The sequence below is a fragment of the Pristiophorus japonicus genome, chromosome 6 (assembly GCF_044704955.1).
Source record: "Pristiophorus japonicus isolate sPriJap1 chromosome 6, sPriJap1.hap1, whole genome shotgun sequence".
In the NCBI taxonomy this organism is placed as follows: Eukaryota; Metazoa; Chordata; class Chondrichthyes; family Pristiophoridae; genus Pristiophorus; species Pristiophorus japonicus.
The window spans coordinates 159,292,692-159,315,711 of NC_091982.1; the positions used below are offsets into that span (position 1 = coordinate 159,292,692).

The following is a 23,020-nucleotide window of genomic DNA, read 5'->3' on the forward strand; positions in this document are numbered from 1 at the left end:
ATTTTGCGGGCCCATTGCGCATGCGCGGAACTCCGAATCAGATACCGGGAAAAGCCGACTCTTAAAGCCGCGGCATAGTAATGCACCCATTACCAGTTTTCAATCTGAACTGTTATGTCTATCTGCCGCTGCAAACTGGGAGGCCCACGCACCGTGCCGTGTGTAAACGTTACACTGACTGTGACCTCCGAGGAAAGCGCTTCCTCATCCCTTTAAGTAGCCATCAGTTAACGACTCTGCAACCTGTACCGACTGTTTTTCCAAACATTGTTATTGGCAGGCGCTCAATGAAGCACACGCACTGAATTTACCGACCGGGATGCAAACGTGGGCGTTGCACCAGGATTATGTCACGATTGGAGTGATCATCAGCAGCCAGGCGCTAATGGTTTGCGCCCCCAGTGAGCCTCTAATGAATTTTCCATCGGAACACTAAAAGCTGCGCTCCCGGTCATTAAGCTCTAACGCTCACACTAATGCCCCCTCTGGCCATTAATTGAGGCTATCGACAACTGAAAATCCAGCCTCCTAACATACCACATTACCCAGTCCCAGTGTCTAACACACACCACACTACAGAGTCCCAATGTCTAACACACGCCTTATTACAGAGTCCCAATGTCTAACACACACCACATTACCCAGTCCCAATGTCTAACATACACCACATTACCCAGTTCCAATGTCTAACATACACTACATTACCCAGTCCCAATGTCTAACATACACCACACTACAGAATCCCAATGTCTAACATATACCATACTACTCGGTCCCAGTGTCTAACACACACAATACCACAGCCCCTCACTCTCCAGGTATCATTACACAGAATATAATTGCATTGGCTGCAAATATTGTCATGAGTTTTCCTGTTTCTGTTAATTATTTTTCTTCTCACAAATGTGCACAGTGCAGGGCTTAAACCAAACAGAGGGACTTTCTTTATATACTATCAAATCAGACCCATAAGGGTTTGGTCACCAGACTTCCAGGATTTCCTCCTAGTGCTCCATACATCTGTCACACTAACCACACTGGGCCCAGAGCTTCTGTGTCAGGATTGTTCAGAGCACAATTTCCACACTCAGTCACCTACACTAACAGAAATTAGCCGTACAACGAATTAGAACATTCTGGAACTAAAGGAAATCAGCAGGGATAATTCTGATCATTATGAGTTAGTGACATTATGAACATGTTTGCAATCTCACAATAAAGAGTGAACACATGAAATCTTCCTGCTACACTTCTGATATTGCTACATGTAGCAAACAGAGTAAATCATCTCACAGGCTTCATCGCAATAGACAGTCACCATCGCCCACACTAAGTGCAGAAAATCCTGATCTATAATGTGCAGCTCAGCGTGGTATAACTCACTGGTCCTGATGTTGTAAAAAGTGCTGTTTCTTGACAGGATCTGGTTATCTTCATCATCTTCATCATCTGACTCCTCCATTGCCCGTCCTCCAATGACCACCAGGACCTCCTGAAGCTTCTTGTGACCAGGGTCATGTCTTTGCCGAACAGTTGCTTCTGTTTCAGTCTAAAAGCAGAACACAAGAAAAGTCAGGGATGAAAAACAAAGGCAATTTCACCCATGACAGATTTTAATTTTTTGGAGTCTTTTCTATCCTTGTTACCCTCGATTATTTTGGCTTTCAGTTCTTAGATCACTAATGGCTGAACCCCAATTCCTGAAATCTGCAAGACTGTCTATCCTTGACTTGAGAACTAGGTAAGCTGTTGGTTACGTACCCAGGTAAACGCACAGCTAACCCTGCATTGGTGTCGGTACTGGTCTAACTTGTGCTTTTACAAGATCTCACCACTCTTCAAAAGTGGTAGAAACCTTATTTAAAACTAAGAATATAAAATGAATTTAATAAACAAATAATCTAACAATGATTTACTAGATATATATGTACAGTGGAAGCATTGTCTATAACTCCTTTGCTACATAAAGTAATAATAAAGATTCCAACTTTAAGAACAAATCTAATCTTTTATATCCGACTTTTAATACTAATAGTCGTTTTCTACTTTTCAGGATTCTCAAAATGTGTTTTCTGAGATTTTCAAACAGCTAACTGCATTCTTTAACAGACCTTCTAATTGCCTCTACATGGTTTCTTTAGCATCCTGAAAACGAGTTACTGGGGCATTCTCCATTTGGATATCTGACCACTCAAATTCAGTCAAATGAAACTCAACTAATCATGAAGTCCATGTATTTGAAAATTGTGTTACATTCTCACTCACGGTTGTTTACCAGGGAAAAGCAAAACGACAAACAGGTCTGCTACAGAATTCCCTGCTTCGGCTGGCTGCCAAACTCCCTTTGCACAATGATTGAGTTTGAATGTAACAGCTACCAAAGCAAAATCAGACAGAAATACACAATGTTTGTTACAGCAGCTCATCCCTTCAGTGGATTAACTCGCCCCTCCCTCTTGCACATTAACTCCCCCATTGCAATCCATCCTTCTGATGCCCGGACTCTCCCCTCAGAAACCATTCTTCTAGTATCCCAGCTCTTTCTCCAAATCCCATCCCTTTAGCACATTCACTAACCCACTGAAGCTCAACCATCCAGTACATAATCTCTTCCATTGAAATGCATCCATTTAGAGTTCCATCAAAGCCCATGGTCTAACATTCTACCTCTTCCATTGAAATCCAATTCTTTTGTAAAGTAACACTCCTGTCTTTCAGATGTGATGTTAAATTGATGCCCCGTCTGCCCTCTCAGGTGGACGTAAAAGATCCCATGGCACTATTTTGAAGAAGAGTAAGGGAGTTCTTCCCAGTGTCCTGGCCAATATTTATCCCTCAATCAACATAACAGAAACAGATTATCTGGTCATTATCACATTGCTGTTTGTGGGAGCTTGCTGTGCACAAATTGGCTGCTGCATTTCCCACATTACAACAGCGACTAACTTCAAAAATACTTCAGTGGCTGTAAAGTGCTTTGAGACGTCCGATGGTCGTGAAAGGTGCTTTATAAATCCAAGTCTTTCTTGGGGTCCAATTATATTTTTACTTATACCAGATGATTCCAAACATTTCTCACTCTTTGAGTGAAGTTTTCCTTGCAGTTTCTGGTGAAGTTTCATATGACCTGTTCACAACTTTACATGCATCTCATCTGCTTCTAACTTACTGACTAACTTTGTTATTTTAATATTTTATATACTTTGATGAGGTCCTCCTTATCTGCCCTCTCGCTGGTCTGCAAAGTTTAAACTTTTCTAACCTGTTTTCATAGCTCATCTCCTTTACACTTGAATCACCACACCCCCTCCAATGTCTATAAATATCTTTCCGGTGGCATGGCATGAAAGGCTTGCATTTATCATATTCCAAGTGTGGACATGCACATAGCAAGACTCCACAAGCAGCAAACGAGATGTCTAACCAACAAATCTGTCTTTGTTGTAAGGAGGAATGTTGATCAGGTCACTGGCACAACTCCCTGGTCTTCTTCGAATAGTGCCATGGAGAATTTAAATCCACCTTTAGCTTTGGTTTGACAGCTCATCCAAAAGACAGCACCTCCAATAATGAACTGTCAGCCTACTTATATACTCAACTCCTGATGTGGGGCCGAAACCCACAACCTTCTGACTCAGACTCAGACACAAGAGTGAGAGTAATTGAGCCAAGCTACCACTTGGTAATAAGAGCGGAACACAATACCTTTTGTGCACAGTGTATTATAAAGCGGAATGATTATCTGCAGCAACATTTGTGTGTCCTTCTGTGCATGCGCATGGTCGGCTCTGCCCCTATTTGCACATGCGCACCCGATCCCTTTATGCGCATGCGTGATGTCACCGAGTTCCGGCTGCGCATGCGCAGTGCCCCACAGTTGCAGCTGCCATGTGGCATGGCCCACGCTTTCCTCAGCTCTGTGGGAGAAGGCCCCTCACTGGATCTGTGGCGAGAATAGAGGATCGAAAGGGAGATCAGAGAAAGAGGGGACAGAGAGATCGAAGAGAGAGGGGGGATGGGAGAGAGAGGGGGGATCGAGGGGGGGGAAGAGAGGGGGGGATCGGGGGGGAAGGGAAGAGGTCAGGAACTCGGTGGGGAGGGTGGTAAAGAGTATGGAGAGCACAGTGGAGATGGCAGAAGAATGTGATCCAGGACTAAAGGGATGTTGAGAGCATGATCCAGATGGCAAGACAAGACAAAATCCAGAAATCCCGACACTCACTATTTACTTCATACCCAATAAATTGGTTAACAATGCCCACTATGACGGAGCGGTGGGATTGGGGAAGGTCAGGAACCCGGGCCAGTGTGGGGTGCGCAGTGAAGGAAAAAGATCAGGAACTTGGACGGTGGGGGGTGATTAGGTCAGGAACTTGGGCTGGGGGATGGGGCAGGAACTTGTTTGAGGGGTGGAGGATGGTCTTAACCTGTGAGAGTGAGCTCTATGCTGTGTGGAGTCGGCAGTCAGAATGGCTCGAACTATACTTTGCAAAGTCACTGATTACGAAGGCCGGGTAGTTCTAATTACACATTCCAGAGAAACTGTTGGGTCGGTCTATCTTCCAAGGGGACCAATCAGCAATCAGTCATGTGATCAAGGGGACCCAATCAGAGCATTTAGGTGTTACAAATAAACACATCCATTATAAAGCTGCAGCATAGTCTCTGTAGATCTACACTGCACTGTTCTGCTTCTATATTCCAGTATTCCATTAGCATTTCAATTGCTTCTCCACATTGTCCAGACACTGACAGTGAGGAGACTATTATAACTTCCTGGTCATTTTCCACATATCTCTGTCATAATTCAGTTCCATTCATTGCAGACATATATTCAAACTATAAATACAGTACAGGTGCAGCATTGAGAATCCAGAGTTCCGGAATCCGGACCGATCGGTGGCAGGGTCGTCTGGAATCCGTAAAATGTTCCGGAGTATGGACCCACCGATCACGGGACTCGCCTTGCCGCCGTTCGCCTCGCCACCACTGCCCTTACCTCAGGACCTCCTCACCGACCTGCCCAAACACCTCCTCGGTGGATCCCACAATTATAATACAGGCAACTCTCGATTATCCGGGTCCCTCGGGGATTAGGCTATTCCGGGTAAATGATTTTGCCGCTAGGGCGCGTGCACGTCTCAGAGCTGAAATTTGACGGTGATAGAACCAACCACGAAGACTTAGTTCGTGTTATCATAGCGTGAACGTAATAAAATACATGACAATGGATTCATATCGTCTCAAAATTATAAATTATATTATGTTAAAAGAGTTAAGTGTTAAAAGTGTGCTTGATTTTTTTTTTTAAAAGCGATCTTATATCTACTTGTTTAAATGAATTCATTTTCTTCTTCATTAAAATGTTGTGGATGATATGAGTTTGCAGAAACTCGTGAGAAGTGAAATGAGAATTCTCCTCAAAAGGAACCTAGGACAAATTTCATTGCTTCTTCAGCATGTGTCCAAGCTTTTTTTTCTTTTTCTTCAATCTCAGTGTCTGAATCGCTCATCTCTTCGTCAGATTTGTCTTTATTGGTGACTATGCCGATAAGTTGCCACACCTTCAGACCGCTTCAAAGCAAACCATTCATGAAGCACTTGGTCTAATTTGGCAAGCTTCGACTTTCGCAAATTCTTGCGGGCCATTATCTTCACGGGAGATTCAGAAGCATCGGTGAATCTTTCAAGATCTTTCTTTTGCTTCTTGATACCGTAAATTGTTGATGATCCAACGTCATATTCCTTCATCAAGATACGCACACTCCTGCCAGCTTCATACTTCTTTATAATTTCTAACATCTGCTGAATGCACAATACCTTTCGTACCCGACTGCTTAAACTGCTTTCAATGTGTGAAGTTGCAAAGTGAGAAAGTAGTCCACATCTGCTTCAATTTATATGTGCTTGCTAGTTGAAGTGATGGAGATTTTCACAGTTATTTAATGCCTGTGTCAGTTGCGAAGTGGGAAAGATGTGGAAGCCTGAGTCAATTTATGTGTGATTGAGATTATCGAGATATTCACATGCGCGACAGTTTTTAAAAATGCTGTTGCAGCGGGTTCTCCGTTAGATTAGTGTACGGATAATCAAGAATTGCCTGTATTTAAATGAGGCTCCACTCCTGCACGGATTTCCCGGGGTTCGGGAGACGCAGCATTTAAGGAGAGGCAGAATTAGCCGGAGCCAGCAGGTAAGTACTTTTTATAGCACGGTTTGTGGCCCAGGAGGAGCAGGAGTGCCCCCCCCCCGACCCATGAAGCAAATCTTCTTCTGCGATAGGCCTCACCCCTCCTCCCCCCACCCCTCACTCCAAACCCGCGCTCTCTCCCAATCCCCCCCCTCCCTCCCTCCCAATTGCCGGTCCGACCTCTCCCCATCAGCCCCAGATCTCTCCTGGTTGCTGGGGATAGACCCCAATGGGCCCCAGCTGTGGCCTTCTGCCGCTGGCTTTCCTGCCCGGCAACCGGTCAGCCTATCAATCTGGCCGGCTACTGGATGGGACACGGAGTAAAAAATGATAATGAGATCCTGCAGTTAAAGTCATCAGGACCTCTGCATCCCTGGGATTTCCCTCCAGCAAACATTGCTCCCCCGCTCCCTCCCCACCTACCTGTAAATAGCGGTGCCTATGGCTCACAAATACTCTTTTGCCAGTAACTTCCTTAGTCCTGCTCCTGCTTTCGCAGCATAGCTTCACCAAAAGTTGGGCCGAAATCCAAGTTATGCGCATAATGGGATTTTCGCTACACTCCCGGTGAAGCTACGGTAGCGGAGCAGGGATAATTCCGCGGAAATTCCTGACTTTTGTTTTGCAATGTTTGATCAAGTCCTTACTCAGGATTATTTTCTACCCTAGAATCCAGTTACGTTTGGTTTGATTAGTGGTCTATCATGTGGAGCATCCTCAATAACCTTCTGAGTTCCACTGTCTACTTGTAGCATCCTCAAGATTTTTGAAGCAGGATCGTTGCTTATCAAACCCATACTGGCTGCTTTTTATGAGCAAGGGAATTCAGCCTAGAGAGCCGAAGACTCCCATTTGCGATTTCTTTTTAATGTTAATTTTTTTTAAAAGACAGTGCGGTTGAAATTTGGTTCCGGCCCGTTTGGAGGTGGTAATCGAGGTGAGGTGAGACTTCTTGCGCTGGGCACTGAAGTCCCACACTCCACGTCCCTTTGGGGCAGGTTCGAGGCGCTACGTGGGCGGGTTCGAGGGCACTACACGGGCGGGTTCAGGAGCGCTACGCGGGCGGGTTTGAAGGCGCTACGCGGGCGGGTTCCGGAGCGCTACACGGGCGGGTTCGAGGGCGCTATGCGGGCGGGTTCGAGGGCACTACACAGGCGGGTTCGAGGGCACTACACAGGCGGGTTCAGGAGCGCTACGCGGGCGGGTTCGAGGGCGCTACGCGGGCGGATTCAGGAGCGCTATGCGGGCGGGTTCGAGGGCGCTACGCGGGCGGGTTCGAGGGCGCTACGCGGGCGGGTTCAGGAGCGCTACGCGGGCGGGTTCGAGGGCGCTATGCGGGTGGGTTCGAGGGCGCTACGCAGCGCTGACGTGTTTCAATGCCCCTCCCCTTTCCATTAAAGGAGAGGGACGCTGCAAACTCTGCAGGCTCTTTGAAGGCCCCCACTGGGCCACCAGGGCTTGGGGATGCCGTGCTGAGACAGAATGCTGGGCTGCACGATCACGGCCCAGACCCCGCAAAAGGAACAACGAACGGCCCACCCCGTAATGGGGGGATAAACAAAGATGGCGGCGTGAGGCACAGCACAGCTCCCCTTTAAGGTTCGCCCCATGGTGGGTGACCGGCCCAGGATGCGACTCGCTGGGGAATTTTCGCTGTGGGCAGAAAGGGATCACACGGGGCGAAAAGGGGTCGCCGCACACGGCGATGACGTCATCGGTGGAGGCGAAGTAGTCCGGGGCGCTACTGGTGAGGACGGAACGCTACTGTTTTCCAGCCACGCTATCTTCCGCGGGAGCCGGTAGTGCCCCTCCCCAGGCAAAAACACGTTCGCGCTCCATTAGTGCCCCCCGGAGGTGCTAACGGGGGGTGCAGAACAGGAGGATGAAAACTGAATTTTTATTAGGTCAGAAGGCGTTGCCCTTTTAATGCATTACCCATTTAATGTCCCATAATGCCTAGTGAACTCATTGCCTCCAGAGGCTGTTAGAAGATGGAGCACCACTTGTGGACAGCAACCTTGCCTCTGGTGCTGGGACTAACGCCACCAGGAGGATGTTGCACGGTGAGTTAGTGCTGGGCTACAAATCCTTAGTCTCCAGCATGAATTTTTTTCCTCTAACGCTTCGACCATTTTCAGTGGCCATTAACCCGAGGTTGTAGTGACACTGGAAACGGACATGCAATTTTAGCCCCAAATATTTAATCTCTGGTCTCCTTCAGAAAAACAACTTGCATTCATATAGCAATTTTAACACAGTAGAACATCCCAAGGCGCTTCACAAATTGACACTGAGCCAAAGAAGGAGACGTTAGGACAGGTGACCAAAAGCTTGGTCAAAGAGGGAGGTTTTAATGAGCATTTTAAAAGAAGAGAGGTGGAGAGGTGGAGAGGTTTAGGGAGGGAATTCCAGAGCTGGAGCCTACACAGCTATAGGCAAGGCCGCCAATGGTGGAGCGAAGGAAGTGGGGAAACACAAGAGAACACTAGGAGATCGGTAAATACTCAGTCCTCTTAACTTACCAAGTACGTTGCGCACTGATTTGAAAATTCTCTGGGAGACTGGCAGCAGGAATTCCCTCAGGGGTTCTCCTGTCTGGCCCGGTAACTTCGAAGATTGGCAAAAACTCCATTTACGTGATTTGTCCGGAGTTTCTGCCAATCTTCCACTGGACTCCAAGGAAAATTCCAGGCACGTGTGTAGAGCAAAAACTGGACAGCAGGTTCATCTTCCCCTCCTCAATATTTCAACTATTTTATCTTTATTTTATCAGCACTTTAACCAGTTAGAATATTATCGTGCTCTTTAACTGCTTTTTACTCTTCTAAAATTGAAAGAATGCAAAATAAGCTTCTTACTGAAAGCTCATGCCACACATACAGGCCTCTATAGATACTTCAATGAAAAATCCTTGGCCCCACCAATGGTCTAGTAGTAGAAAGCACCACCACCACCATGGCCCCCACCTCCCAGGGTAGTAGTAAACTGTGCAGCCTTGAAGGCCCTAGGCTTCAGCACTGGTCTGTGCTGAGTTAGTTGAATTCAGCTGGGCAGCAGTCGTGATTCTACAATTTGTATCAAGTATCTTTGGGTTAGGGAGGGCCAGGGTTCGAGCTCCTATCGCTGTCCAGTGACTCCTATTAGAAAGTGAGTGGACATCAGTTGGGGACAGTATTGGGTTTTGGGGTGACATCCTCGATGATCAAATATATCATTACAGGACTGTACCACTAGAAGAAGTGGAAAGCAACATTGAAGAGCCAACAGGGTTCCTAAAGATTGGTCCAGCACAATGACTGAGGTCTCAGCCAAGACTTGAGGCCTTGAGCAGTTAAGCAATCAGAGGGTGAGGAGCCTCCTATTGAGCCCTCTCTCTCCATTTGGTGTATGTGGGTCTTTTCCCACCACTATTCCGGGCCTACTGGCATGGTTGACCTGGCAGTCCCAGTGACCAGGAATCAGTGACAGACAGGAGGGAAATGTTGCGGTAACCTGGCCCCTTCCCCCATCATTTGTGTCATGTATCTTACATTATTATATATAGCTGTATCCCAACATGCTATACATGACTGTAATAAGATATGACCTGTAACCACCAGCATACATTACCACCGGGGGTGCACTTGCAAGAGACAGGTATATAAGCACAAGTCTCAGGCAAGTGCAGCATTCCAGAGCTGTGAAATAAAGGTGCAAGTCCAGAGTGACCTTGACTTCACTACATGCCTCGTGTGAATCTGTACTTAGGGGACAGGACTTTACTGTGGCGATGTGTTACGGGATTACAGAATCCACAGAATAGCGAACAACGGATCAGATGAAAAGTACAATGCGGGAGACAATTGGGAGGACTTTATAGAAAGGCTCCAGCAAAGCTTTGTAACCAAAGACTGGTTAGGTGACGATACGGCAGACAAGAGAAGAGCCCATCTCTTGACCAGCTGTGGCTCGAAAACATACGCTTTAATGAAGGATCTGTTGGCACCTGAGAAACCAGCAAGCAAGTCATTTGAAGAATTGAGCACACTGGTAAGAGACCACCTGAAGCCAGTGAGCAGCCTACACATGGCCAGACACAAGTTCTACAACTACAGACGCTGTGTGGGCCAGAGCATACCCGACTTCGTGGCGGAACTTCGGAGGTTGGCTAGTTTATGTGAGTTCTCCGATGAACTGAGGAGAGAAATGCTGAGAGACTTATTCATTGAAGGAATAGGCCACGCAGGCATATTCCGAAAGCTCATAGAGACCAAGAACCTCATCATAGAGGCAGCAGCACTGGTTGCACAGACATTCTTGGTAGGGGAAGAAGAAACGAGATTCATTTACAATGCAGGTACGACAGCTAACGAAATAATGGAACAAGGAGTTCACAGCATTAGAAAAGCTGCTACCCCCACACACAGACAAACCCGGCAGAACAGGCTTTCGACAGCAAGCAGTGGCAACAGAAGCCATCAAGGGCCACAGGAATGGCCGTTCACACCTCATCAACCCACAATGTGAGCAATCAACTACAAACTGAGAGAAGCTCAAGAGAGATCAGCCAGACGCAGCTCATTCTTTGCAAGCAGTCTGTGCTGGAGGTGTGGGGGTGGGCACTCATCAAGGGAATGTCGATTTCAGCAAGCTGTTTGCAGGAACTGTGAATATACAGGGCATTTGGCCCGCATGTGCAAAGAAACAGCAGCTCGGCTGGTATACGAATCGGATGGGTCGGAAAGCGGACCAGAAGACGGTGGGGACAGTACCCGGGACACCGATGTACAGCGGGTCAACACGGTCAATGGCCACTGCTCCTACGACAGGACGCCTCCAATAATGATGAGGGTCCTACTCAACGGGATATCTCTCAACATGGAGCTGGATACAGGAGCGAGTCATGGGCACTCAACAATTTGAACAACTGTGGCCATAAAAGAGACAGACCAAAACTCACAAGGGTCAACACCAAACTAAGGACCTAAACCAAAGAAATCGTACCAGTCCTCGGCAGCGCCATGCTCTCTGTCACACACAAAGGGACAGTGAACCGACTTCCCCTGTGGATTGTCCCTGGAGACCGCCCAGCACTGCTGGGGAGAAGCTGGCTGGCAAAACTAAACTGGAAATGGGATGATGTCCATGCCATGTCATTAGAGGAACGGACCTCCTGCTCAACAGTTATAAAGTAATTTGAACATCTCTTTCAGCCAGGTGCGGGCACTTTCAAAGCGGCCAAAGTCAACATCTACATCACACAGGATGCTAGACCGGTCCATCACAAGGCCAGAGCTGTACCCTATGTGATGAGGGAAAAGATTGAACACAAACTAGACAGGCTTCTGCGGGAAGGTATTATATCACCTGTGGAATTTAGCGACTGGGCAAGTCCCATCGTCCCAGTCATGAAGCCTGATGGATCCGTATGAATCTGTGGGGACTACAAATCTACCATAAACAGAGTCTCCCGACAGGACCAGTACCCGTTGCCCAGAGCGGAGGACTTATTTGCCACACTGGCTGGAGATAAACTTTTCTCAAAATTAGACCTCACATCTGCGTATATGACGCAAGAATTGACCGAGGAATCCAAGCTACTCACCACCATCAACACACATTGAGGCCTTTTCATGTACAATCGATGCCCATTCGGCATCAGGTCGGCAGCTGCCATATTCCAGCACAACATGGAAAGTCTGCTCAAGTCCATCCCGGGGACGGTTGTATTTCAAGACGACATACTTATCATGGGCAGGGATACCGACTCCCATCTCCGTAATTTGGAGGAAGTACTAAAGCGGTTGGATCGGGTAGGCCTACGAGTCAAGAAATCCAAGTGCCTGTTTCTCGCACCCGAGGTTGAATTTTTGGGCAGAAGGATTGCCACTGATGGAATCCGCCCAACAGAGTCCAAAACAGAAGCAATTCGCCTGGCAGCCAGGCCCCGGAATGTCTCAGAACTGCGCGCCTTTCTCGGGCTACTCAATTACTTTGGGAACTTTATGCAGAACTTAAGCACGCTGCTGGAGTCTCTCCACGTGCTACTCAGGAAGGGGTGCGATTGGTTTTGGGGGGACGCAAAGGAACGCGCCTTCAATAAGGCACGCAACCTTCTATGTCCCAACAGTGTTTTGACTTTCTTTGATCCAGGTAAAAAGCTAGTTCTCACATGCGATGCGTCAGCGTATGGGGCCGGGTGCGTGTTGCAACATGTCAATAGTGCGGGCAAATTACAACCCATAGCTTATACCTCCAGGTCACTTTCGCGGGCGGAGCGCGGGTACGGAATGGTAGAGAAGGAGGCGCTCGCATGTGTGTACGGTGTGAAAAAGATGCACCAATACCTTTTCGGGGCCAAGTTCGCATTAGAAACCGACCAAAAGCCCCTCACGTCCCTCCTATCCGAGAGCAAGGCAATAAACGTCAATGCCTCGGCGCGAATTCAACGGTGGGCACTCATGCTGGCGTCCTACGACTATACCATAAGGCACAGAAAACTGTGCCGACGCGCTCAGCAGGCTACCCCTGGCGACCACGGAAGGGTCTGACGAACAGGACTGTGAGATAGTCATGGCAATCAATGCCTTTGAGTCCACAGGTTCGCCCATGACGGCTCGCCAAATCAGAGCCTGGACGGCTAGCGACCCCACGTTTTCCTTAGTAGAAAGATGTGTCCTAACCGGTGACTGGGCAGAGGCTCGCGATGCCTGCCCCGAGGAATTAAAACCCTTTCACAGGCGCATGCATGAGCTATCACTACAAGCAGACTGCCTGATGTGGGGCAGCCGAGTAGTCATGCCTCTGCGAGGCAGAGAGGCATTTGTCCGGGAGCTCAACCGCGAGCACCTAGGGATCGTTCTCATGAAGGCCAGAGCCAGATCCCACGTCTGGTGGCCTGGTATTGGAGCTCTGCGTCTGAAGGTGCACCATTTGTGCCCAACTCAGCAATGCCCCCAGGGAGGCTCAACTGAGCCCCTGGCTCTGGCCTACCAAACCGTGGTCGCGGGTGCACGTAGACTATGCAGGCCCATTCATGGGCAAAATGTTTCTTGTAGTTGTAGATGCATTTTCAAAGTGGATCGAATGCACCATTTTAAACTCGAGCACAACCTCCACCACTGTGGAGAGCCTCGCAACCATGTTTGCAACACAGGGAATCCCTGACATATTAGTCAGTGACAATGGTCCGTGCTTCACCAGCGCAGAATTCCAAGACGTTATAATTGACCAAGGCATAAATCACGTCAAGATGGCACCGTTCAAGCCGGCCTCCAACGGCCAGGCGGAGAGAGCAGTGCAAATCATTATACAAGGCATGCTTAAAATCCAAGGTCCCACGCTGCAGGGTCGCCTGTCGCGACTGCTGTTGGCATACAGATCTTGTCTGCATTCACTGACTGGGATCCCCCCCGCGCAACTGTTGATGAAAAGGACTTTAAAAACAAGGCTCTCATTAATCCTCCCAGACATGCACAAAATCGTTGAGGCAAAGCGCCGTAAGCTGACTGAGTACCATGACAGAAATTCGAGGGGGAGATGGAATGAGATAGGGGACAAAGTGTTTGTCCTAAACTATGGCAGGGGTCCCAAATGGCTTGCAGGGACAGTAACGGGCAAGGAAGAAAACAGGCTACTGGTAGTACAAATGGACAATGGCAAAACCTGCCGGAGGCATGTAGACCAAGTCAAAAGCAGATTTACCAACAGCACTGCGGAACCAGAGGCAGACTACAATGTGGAACTCGCACCACACCTGGTGGACAGACAGAGGGAACAACCTAAGGGCAATCCCAACAGACAGCCCAGGCGAGTCAACAACAATCACACCAATCAAAACAGACAGCCCAGGCGAGATACCAGCAACCACACCCAAAGAAAAACAGACACCAAGGCAAATAACTGAACCACAACTCAGACGCTCCACGCGAGAGCGTAGACCACCTGAGAGACTGAACTTATAAAAGGACAATAAGACCTTGGGGGAAGGTGATGTCATGTATCTTACATTATTATATATAACTGTATCCCAACATGCTATACATGACTGTAATAAGATATGACCTGTAACCACCAGCATACCTTACCACTAGGGGTGCACTTGCAAGAGACAGGTATATAAGCACAGGTCTCAGGCAAGTGCAGCATTCCAGAGCTGTGAAATAAAGGTGCAGGTCCAGAGTGATCTTGACTTCACTACATGCCTTGTGTGAATCTGTACTGAGGGGACAGGACTTTACAATTTGCATCTAGCAGACAGGTGGTTCCAGCAGAGATGGGAGGAGGGGATCTCAGGTCAGGCGGGTGAGGCGGTTTTGAGGTAGTGGCGAGTATCACACAATTTTGTCTCTTCTCTACGGCTATTCCACCCAAAATTGAATAGTGGCAGAAAATCCAGCCTTTATGGAAAGTAATATGTCCTTATTATACAGTACAAATGCACACGAGGCCCATACTAGAGAGAAGGTCACTCTGTGACCAGTAACCTTTATTCCAGCACTGAAGTGGAGAAGATGGGTGGAGCTTCCCCTTTCATACCTGAAATCCAGGTTAGGTGTGTCTCCCACAAGTTTACCACCTAGTGGTCAGTGTTCTCACCGTCAGTTTATACATGGATTACAATAACAGTTGAATACACGACAGAAAGAAAGACTTGGATTTATATAGCGCCTTTCATGACCACCGGACGTCTCAAAGCGCTTTACAACCAATGAAGTACTTTTGGAGTGTAGTCACTGTTGTAATGTAGGAAACGCGGCAGCCAGTTTATGCAGAGCAAACTCCCACAAACAGCAATGTGATAATGACCAGATAATCTGTTTTTGTTATGTTGATTGAGGGATAAATATTGGTTAGGACACCGGGGATAACTCCCCTGCTCTTCTAAAAAATAGTGCCATGGGATCTTTTACATCCACCTGAGAGAGCAGATGGGGCCTCAGTTGAATGTCTCATCCAAAAGACAGCACCTCCAACAGTGCAGGGCTCCCTCAGCACTGCAGTGTCAGCCTAGATTTATGTGCTTAAGACCCTGGAGTAGAACTTGAACCCACAGCCTTCTGACTCAGAGGCGCGAGTGTTACCCACTGAGTCACAGCTGGCTCTAACTCCAGCTCTCTTTTTGCATGGTTTTGCTCGAGCTGGTGGTTGCATGTGTATTACACTGTGCTCTCCAGATTAGTCTAATGATTTTTCCACATAACCTTCCAGCCAGTCATGTGTTGTGCACACATATATGATTTCAAGAAACCTCCAGCATGTTACACAATATTCATTATAATTTAATAGCACAAACTGTTCTTTCCTCCCTCTCATATGACACTAAAGATCCAAAACAGTATAAAGTTACTCATCAATTCAAACCATATAATATAAAGGCACAGACAGCAGGGAGTAATTGCAGGAAGAAATCAAATGTTGTCATTAAGGTGACATCAAAAGCTATCAGAGCAAAACTTGAGTAGCTTAGCTTTGCCATCAAGACTCGATTAGACTGATTAGATTCCAGGCCATAACTAACTCCAGTATCCATGCTTTGGTTAGATTCCAGCCTGCAACTCACTCCCAGGTATCTGTTGGTACCTGTATTACATAAACCATCTGAACCCCTCAATTTAATTTCATAGCCTATAACTCACTGCTGGATATCCATTATTCTATAAACCATCTGAAGCCCTCGATTAGATTCCAGCTTATAACTCACTCCCAGGTATCCAATAACACTGGAGGTGGTTGGTCAGTGCAGCCTTCGGTCGCCTGAGGAAGAGAATGTTTGAAGACCAAGACCTCAAATCTGGCACCAAGCTTATGGGCTACAGGACAGTAGTGATACCCGCCCTCCTATATGGCTCAGAGACGTGGACTATATACAGCAGACACCTCAAAGCGCTGGAGAAGTACCACCAGTACTGCCTCCGCAAGATCCTGCAAATCCACTGGGAGGATCGACGCACCAACGTCAGTGTTCTTGCTCAGGCCAACATCCCCAGGATCGAAGCACTGACCACACTCGACCACATCGTCCGCATGCCCGACACAAGACTCCCAAAGCAAGCACTCAGAATTCCTACATGGCAGGCAAGCCCCTATGGGCAGAAGAAACGCTTCAAGAACACCCTCAAAGCCTCCTTGATAAAGTGTGACATCCCCACCGGCACCTGGGTATCCCTGGCCCAAGACCGCCCAAAGTGGAGGAAGAGCATCTGGGAGGGCGCTGAGCACCTCGAGTCTCGTCGCCGAGAGCATACAGAAACCAAGCACAGGCAGCGGAAGGAGTGTGCGGCAAACCAGGGTCCCCACCCACCCTTTCCTTCAACCACTGTCTGCCCCACCTGTGACAGAGATTGTAATTCCCACATTGGACAGTACAGCCACCTGAGAACTCACTTTTAGAGTGGAAGCAAGTCTTCCTCGATTTTGAGGGACTGCCTATGATGATGATGATCCAATAACAACAATGATTTGCATTTATATAGCACCTTAAATGTAGTAAATCGTCCCAAGGCACTTCACAGGAATGTTATCAAAATAAAATTTGACACCGAACCACATAAAGAGATATTAGGGCAGATGAGGTAGGTTATAAGGAGCATCTTAGGGGAGGAGAGAGAGGCAGAGAGGTTGGAGGAGGGAATTCCAAAGCTTAAGGCTTAGGCAGCTGAAGGCACGACCACCAATGGTGGAGAGATAAAAATCAGGGATGCGCAAGAGGCCAGAATTAGAGGAGCGCAGAGATTTCGATTCATGGGGCACTGGCACCAGTAAGAGGGAGCTGTTCTGTTGGGACGGGCTCCACTTGAACCATGCTGGGACTTTGGTCCTGGCGAATTGACTAACTAAGGCTGTAGACAGGGCTTTAAACTAAATAGTGGTGGGGTGGAGATGCAGGTGAGCGGAAATTTTAAAAGTCAAAGAGAAAGGAGAAGGCAATAGTGCAGGGTAGCGATGGGGGTAATGATAACCAGAGTATGACAGGAAGGGACAGAGTGCATCAAAAAGTGGGGTCAGAGTAGAGAACAAAGGTTAAAAGACAAAATTAAAAGCTCTTTATCTGAATGCACGCAGCATTCATAACAAGATAGATGAGTTCACGGCACAAATAGAAATAAATGGGTAAATAGCCATTACGAGACGTGGTTGCAAGGTGACCAAGGTTGGGAACTGAATATTCAGGAGTATTTGACATTTCGGAAGGACAGACAGAAAGGAAAAGGAGGTGGGGCAGATCTGTTGATAAAGGATGAGATCAGTGAGATAATATTGGCTCAGAAGATCAAAATGTAGAATCAGTTTGGGTGGAGATAAGAAATAATAAGGGAAAGAAGTCACTGGTGGGAGTGGTCTATAGGCCCCGTCACAGTAGCTACACTGTCGGACAGGGTATAAAACAAGAAATAATGAGGGCTTGTAAGAAAGGTACTGCAATATTCATGGGTGATTTTAATCTTCATATAGATTGGACGAATCAAATTGGCAAAGGTAGTCTTGAGGAAGTGTATTCGGGATGGTTTGTGGAACTAACCAGGAAGAGGTTATTTTAGATCGGGTAACGTGTAATGAGACAGGATTAATTAATAATCTCAGAGTAAAGGATCCTCTAGCGAAGAGTGATCATAGCATGTTAGAATTTCAAATTCAGTTTGAGGGTTAGAAGCTTAGGTCTCAAATTAGTTCCTGAACTTAAATAAAGGTAATTACAAAGGTATGAAAACAGAGTTGGCTAAAATGGACTGGGAAAATATATTAAAGGGTAAGATCGTAGATAAGCAGTGGCAGACATTTAAGAAGATATTTCATAACTCCCAGCAAAGATATATTCCAGTGAGAAAGAAAGACTTTAAGAGAAGGATGAACCACCCGTGGCTAACTAAGGAAGTTAAGGATGGTATCAAATTGAAAACAAAGGCACACAATGTTGCAAAGATTAGTGGTAGGCTGGAGGAGTGGGAGATATTTAGAAACCAGCAAAGAACGACTAAAAAAATATTAGAGAGAAGATAGATTATGAGAGTAAACTAGCATGAAATATAAAAACTGACAGCAAGAGCTTCTACGGGTATATAAAAAGGAAGAGAGTAGCTAAAGTAAACATTGGTCCCTTAGAGGACGAGACTGGGGAATTAATACTGGGGAACAGGGAAATGGCAGAGACTTTGAACAAATATTTTGTATCGGTCTTCACGGTAGAAGACACTAAAAGCATCCCAATAATAGATAATCAAGGGGCTATATGGAAGGGGGAACTTTAAACAATCACTAACACTAGAGAAAAAGTACTAGGCAAACTAATGGGACTAAAGATGGACAAGTCCCCTGGACCTGATGGTCTGCATCCTAGGGTCTTAAAAGAGGTGGCTGCAGAGATAGTGAATGCATTGGTTGTAATCTACCAAAATTCCCTGGATTCTGGGGAGGTCCCAGCGGATTGGAAAACTACAAACATAATGCCCCTACTTAAGAAAGGAGGGAGACAAAACGCAGGAAACTATAGACCAGTTAGCCTAACATTTATCATTGGGAAAATGCAGGAGTCCATTTTTGAGGTAGTAGTAGCAGGACATTTGGAAAATCATAATACAGTCAGGCAGAGTCAGCATGGTTTTATGAAAGGGAAATCATGTTTGAAAACTTCGCTAGAATTCTTTGAGGATATAACGAGCAGGGTGGATGAGGGGGAATCAGTGAATGTGGTGTATTTGGATTTCCAGAAGGCATTCGATAAGTTGTCACATAAAAGGTTACTGCACAAGATAAAAGTTCACAGGGTTGGGGGTAATATATTAGCATGGATAGTTGATTGGCTAACTAACAGAAAATAGTGTCGGGATAAATGAGTCATTTTCAGGTTGGTAAACTAACTAGTGGGGTGCCACAGGGATCAATGGTGGGGCCTCAACTATTTACAATTTATATTAATGACTTGGATGAAGGGACCGAGTGTAAAGTAGCCAAATTTTCTGATGATACAAAGGTATGTGGGAAAGTAAGTTATGAAGAGAACCCAAAGAATCTGCAAAGGGATGTAGATAGGCTGAGTGAATGGGCAACAATTTGGCAGATGGAGTATAATGTGGGAAAATGTGAGGTTATTCACTTTGGAGGAAAAATAAAAAAGCAAATTATTATTTAAATGGAGAGAGATTACAAAATGCTGCAGTGCAGAGGGATTTAGGGGTCCTTGTACATGAAACACAAAAAGTTATTATGCAGGTACAGCAAGTAATTAGGAAGACAAATGGAATGTTGGCCTTTATTGCAAGGAGGGTGGAGTATAAAAGTAGGGAAGTCCTGCTACAACTGTACAGGGTATTGGTGAGGTCACACCTGGAGTACTGCGTACAGTTTTGGTCTCCTTATTTAAAGAGGGATATACTTGCATTGGAGGAAGTTCAAAGAAGATTCACTGGGTTGATTCCTGAGATGAAGGGGTTGTCTTATGAAGAAAGGATGAGCAGGTTGGGCCTATATTCATTGGAGGTTAGAAGAATGAGAGGTGATCTTATTGAAATGTATAAGATTATGAGGGGGCTCAACAAGATAAATGCAGAGAGGATGTTTCCCCTCGTGGGGGGATCTAAAACTAGGAGGCATAGTTTTGGAATAAGGCGTTGCCCATTTAAAACGGAGAAGAGGAGAAATTTCTTCTCTCAGAGGGTCAGGAATCTTTGGAATTCTCTACTTCCAGGAGCTGTAGAGGCTGGGTCATTGAATATATTTAAGGTGGAGATAGACTGATTTTTGAACAATAGGGGAGACAAGGGTTATGGGGAGTGGGCAGGAATGTGGAGTTGAAGCCAAGATCAGATCAGCCAGGATCTTATTGAATGGTGGAGCAGGCTCCAGGGCCAAATGGCCTACTCCTGCTCCTATATCTTACATATGTCCTTATCTCAGAGGGTTGTGGGGCTGGAGGTGGTTATAGAGATAGGGAGGAGCAAGGCCATGGAGGGCTTTGAAAACAAGGATGATTATTTTAAAATTGAGACATTGCTGTACCGGTAGCCAATGTAGGTCAGCGAGCACAGGGTGATGGGTGACTGGGACTTGGTGCGAGTTAGGATATGGGTCGTAAAGTTTCAGATGACCTTAAGTTTATGGAGGGTGGAATATGGCAGGCAGGTCAGCAGAGCGTTGGAATAGTCCATTATTCTATATTTAAAGCAGTCTGTCTTGGAGCTGCTGCTCTTTTCAGGTTTAATCAACAGTTATTCAGCATTAATCAATCGATAATTGGATCGAATGGCACAATGCTCACTACCCCCCATACCTTGTTGTGGAATCCCTCAATCCGTTGTCTGCAGTGTTCGCACTCCTGGATGAGTTTGTCGGGCAAGAGTTGGTCTCTCAGATATTCCACTGACAGCAATGGCAGGTGAACCAGCTCAAAGAGCTCAGGAAGAAAGCAACTCCTCTCTGCCTCATTGTATCGGATCCACCTCAGGAGGGCCTGGACCAGGCTCTCCTCCTCCTGGACCTGCAGCAGCTCCGCGCCAAGATACCCCAGGAGCCGCTCGCTGTCCAGCAGCAGGAACTCCTCGCTTTGGGACACCGCTTCGAAGTTCTCCAGGAGGAAGGAGCGGGCTTTGGCAATGACCTCCGGGCAGCCGTACAGCTCTCCAAACTCATAGATCCCCAGGCAGTTGGAGGGGTTGATCTGTTGCTGGAGGTAGCGACTGCACACCTTCTGGACGCTGCTGAACTGCAGCAGGTTGGAGGTCTGTGTCAGGGACTCCACGTTCTGCTGGTTGATGGTCAGCTTGCCCGTGTAAGCAAAGTCTATCAGCGTCTCCATCACCGCGGGCTCAACCTCCTTGAGCTCCACCCGCGCCGCGATGCTCTCGACGAAGTCTCCGGTGAACATGGCGTGGAAGTAGACGCTGCAAAGGGCCAGGACGCTGCGGTGACAGGGGAATTCGCGGCCGCCCACCAGGAGAGTGACGTCGGAGAGCCTGGGGTTGGACCTCAGCGATCTCAGCCCCTCCAGCATGCTCTGGGGGTGGGAGGGGAGGCAGAAGTCAAGGTCGTCCACGTTCCGCACCATGGTCTTGGGAAGTCCCACGCTTTCAGCGATTCATTGCAACGTTTGCAAAGCTGACCCTGAACCAAAGCAGAGAAGTGAACGTTACTATACAGATTCAGGATGGGGACTCTGCTCCCAGATTGGGCTATTGGTAGGGCAGCTGAGCAGAGGCACCAGGCTCCATTTCTGGTCTGTCCTCAGTTGGCTGATTTGAGCTGGAGCAGCATTTGGGGCACTACAGTAGTGTCAGCTATGGACAGCACGCTCACCTCTGGGTCAGAAGGTTGCTGGTTCAAGTCCCACTACAGGTACTTAAGCACATAATCCTTGCTGACACTCCATTTCAGTGAAAAAGATCCCATTGCACTATTTCGAAGGATATGGCCCATATTTATGCCTCAACTAACATCATTAAAACAGATTTATCTGGTCGTTATCACATTGCTGTTTGTGGGAGCTTGCTGTGTGCAAATTTACTGCTACGTTTACTACATTACAACAGTGACTACACTTCAAAAGCATTTTTATTGGCAGCAAAGCAGTTTGGGATGTCCTGAGGTCATGAAAAGCACGATAGAAAGGTCTTTATTTTATAGTTAGCCTCAACATTCACAAGCTGGAGAGGCAAATCAGCCAGGGTTCCTGCTCACGATAACTGCCCAGTGACTCCAGTTAGACAATGCATGCTGGGTGACTACAGATGTGATGCTTCACACAGTTAAATAACTGTAACCATGAACTGTGTGAGACCACACATGAAGAATGGGCATGTGCAGATGGACTAGAAGGTAGATGGCACCAGAGTGACCAGTTGCAATGGCATGTTTCAGAGTGGCACTTAAAAATTTGCCTGTTATAGAATGGCCGGCTAATGAGTATCCTGTCACAGTAGCAGGCTAGCTCACGGAACGTCCCGTCTCAGGGAACGTCCCGTCTCAGGGAGATTCCTGTCTCACAGAACGTCCCGTCTCAGGGAACGTCCTGTCTCACGGACCGTCCTAACTCACAGCAACGGCATGATAGACAGCATATTATAAAGAAAACAAATACAGTCGATGGAAAGTGGATCGTGAAGGGCAGGGGAAGGGGAACGCCCCGCACAACACTTGGGCCTAGATGGTCGCTGACTATAACCGGCTGCTCACACTCAGCACCTATCATCACACTACAGCAATGGCTAGCGTCACTTCCTAAATCCTCGGCTCCAGTAATGGTCAGCTGTGTTTTTCTTTGAGATCTCTAGCTGTTGAAGGAGTCCAGCTTTTACCTTTTCCAAATCCTCCCCTCTCCCTCCCTCTGAGCATAAATGCCTCAAACTTACCCCAGCTCTTCGATTGGCTCCTTGTAATTTTAAAAACACATTTGCATGAATTCCTCTTTGAGACTTGACTTAAAACAACTTGTAGAGGAGCTGTGGAGGCTGGCGTGGGTACTGTGTGTCTTCACATACACTGTGGTGCTCCTGCTCCTGCTATATTTATCCTCTCTGGGGACAGAGCACTGCCCTGGCTAGCTGCCTTCCCGACCTGCCACCTGTTCTTAAAGCAACACTGCAGTCAAAGCATATCATTTAACACTAGCAAATAGCCCCAGGCCACTCATTTAAATCCATATTGCGAAGAGACCTAAACATAGCTTTACTTTGCCAGCTTGGGCTCCAGTCCTGCAGGCAGTGGGGATCGAAGTGACCATTCTGCCAGTGCAAGGCCAGACAGTGATGGCATTCAACAATGGGGGCATCACAGTCAACCTTAATCTATGCTCAGTCCACACTCACACTCATACACTCCTGTCGCTGGATAGCCATGAGTAACAGGAGCCCTGGGACACCA

General features: G+C 47.2%; 1 protein-coding gene across 1 annotated transcript in view; it reads right to left on the reverse strand.

Annotated features, from left to right (window-relative positions):
* The window catches only part of klhl30 (kelch-like family member 30), a 43,658-nt gene extending 20,993 nt beyond the window's left edge, over positions 1–22,665 (reverse strand). Inside the window, exons 1-3 of the mRNA XM_070883328.1 lie at positions 22,510–22,665; positions 20,436–21,265; positions 1,384–1,549 (exon numbers count right to left, since the gene is read on the reverse strand). Of these exons, the coding sequence (XP_070739429.1) occupies positions 1,384–1,549; positions 20,436–21,209 (940 nt within the window). The 5' untranslated portion in view covers positions 21,210–21,265; positions 22,510–22,665. The remainder of the gene's footprint in view (positions 1–1,383; positions 1,550–20,435; positions 21,266–22,509) is intronic.
* Positions 22,666–23,020: the final 355 nt, after the last annotated feature.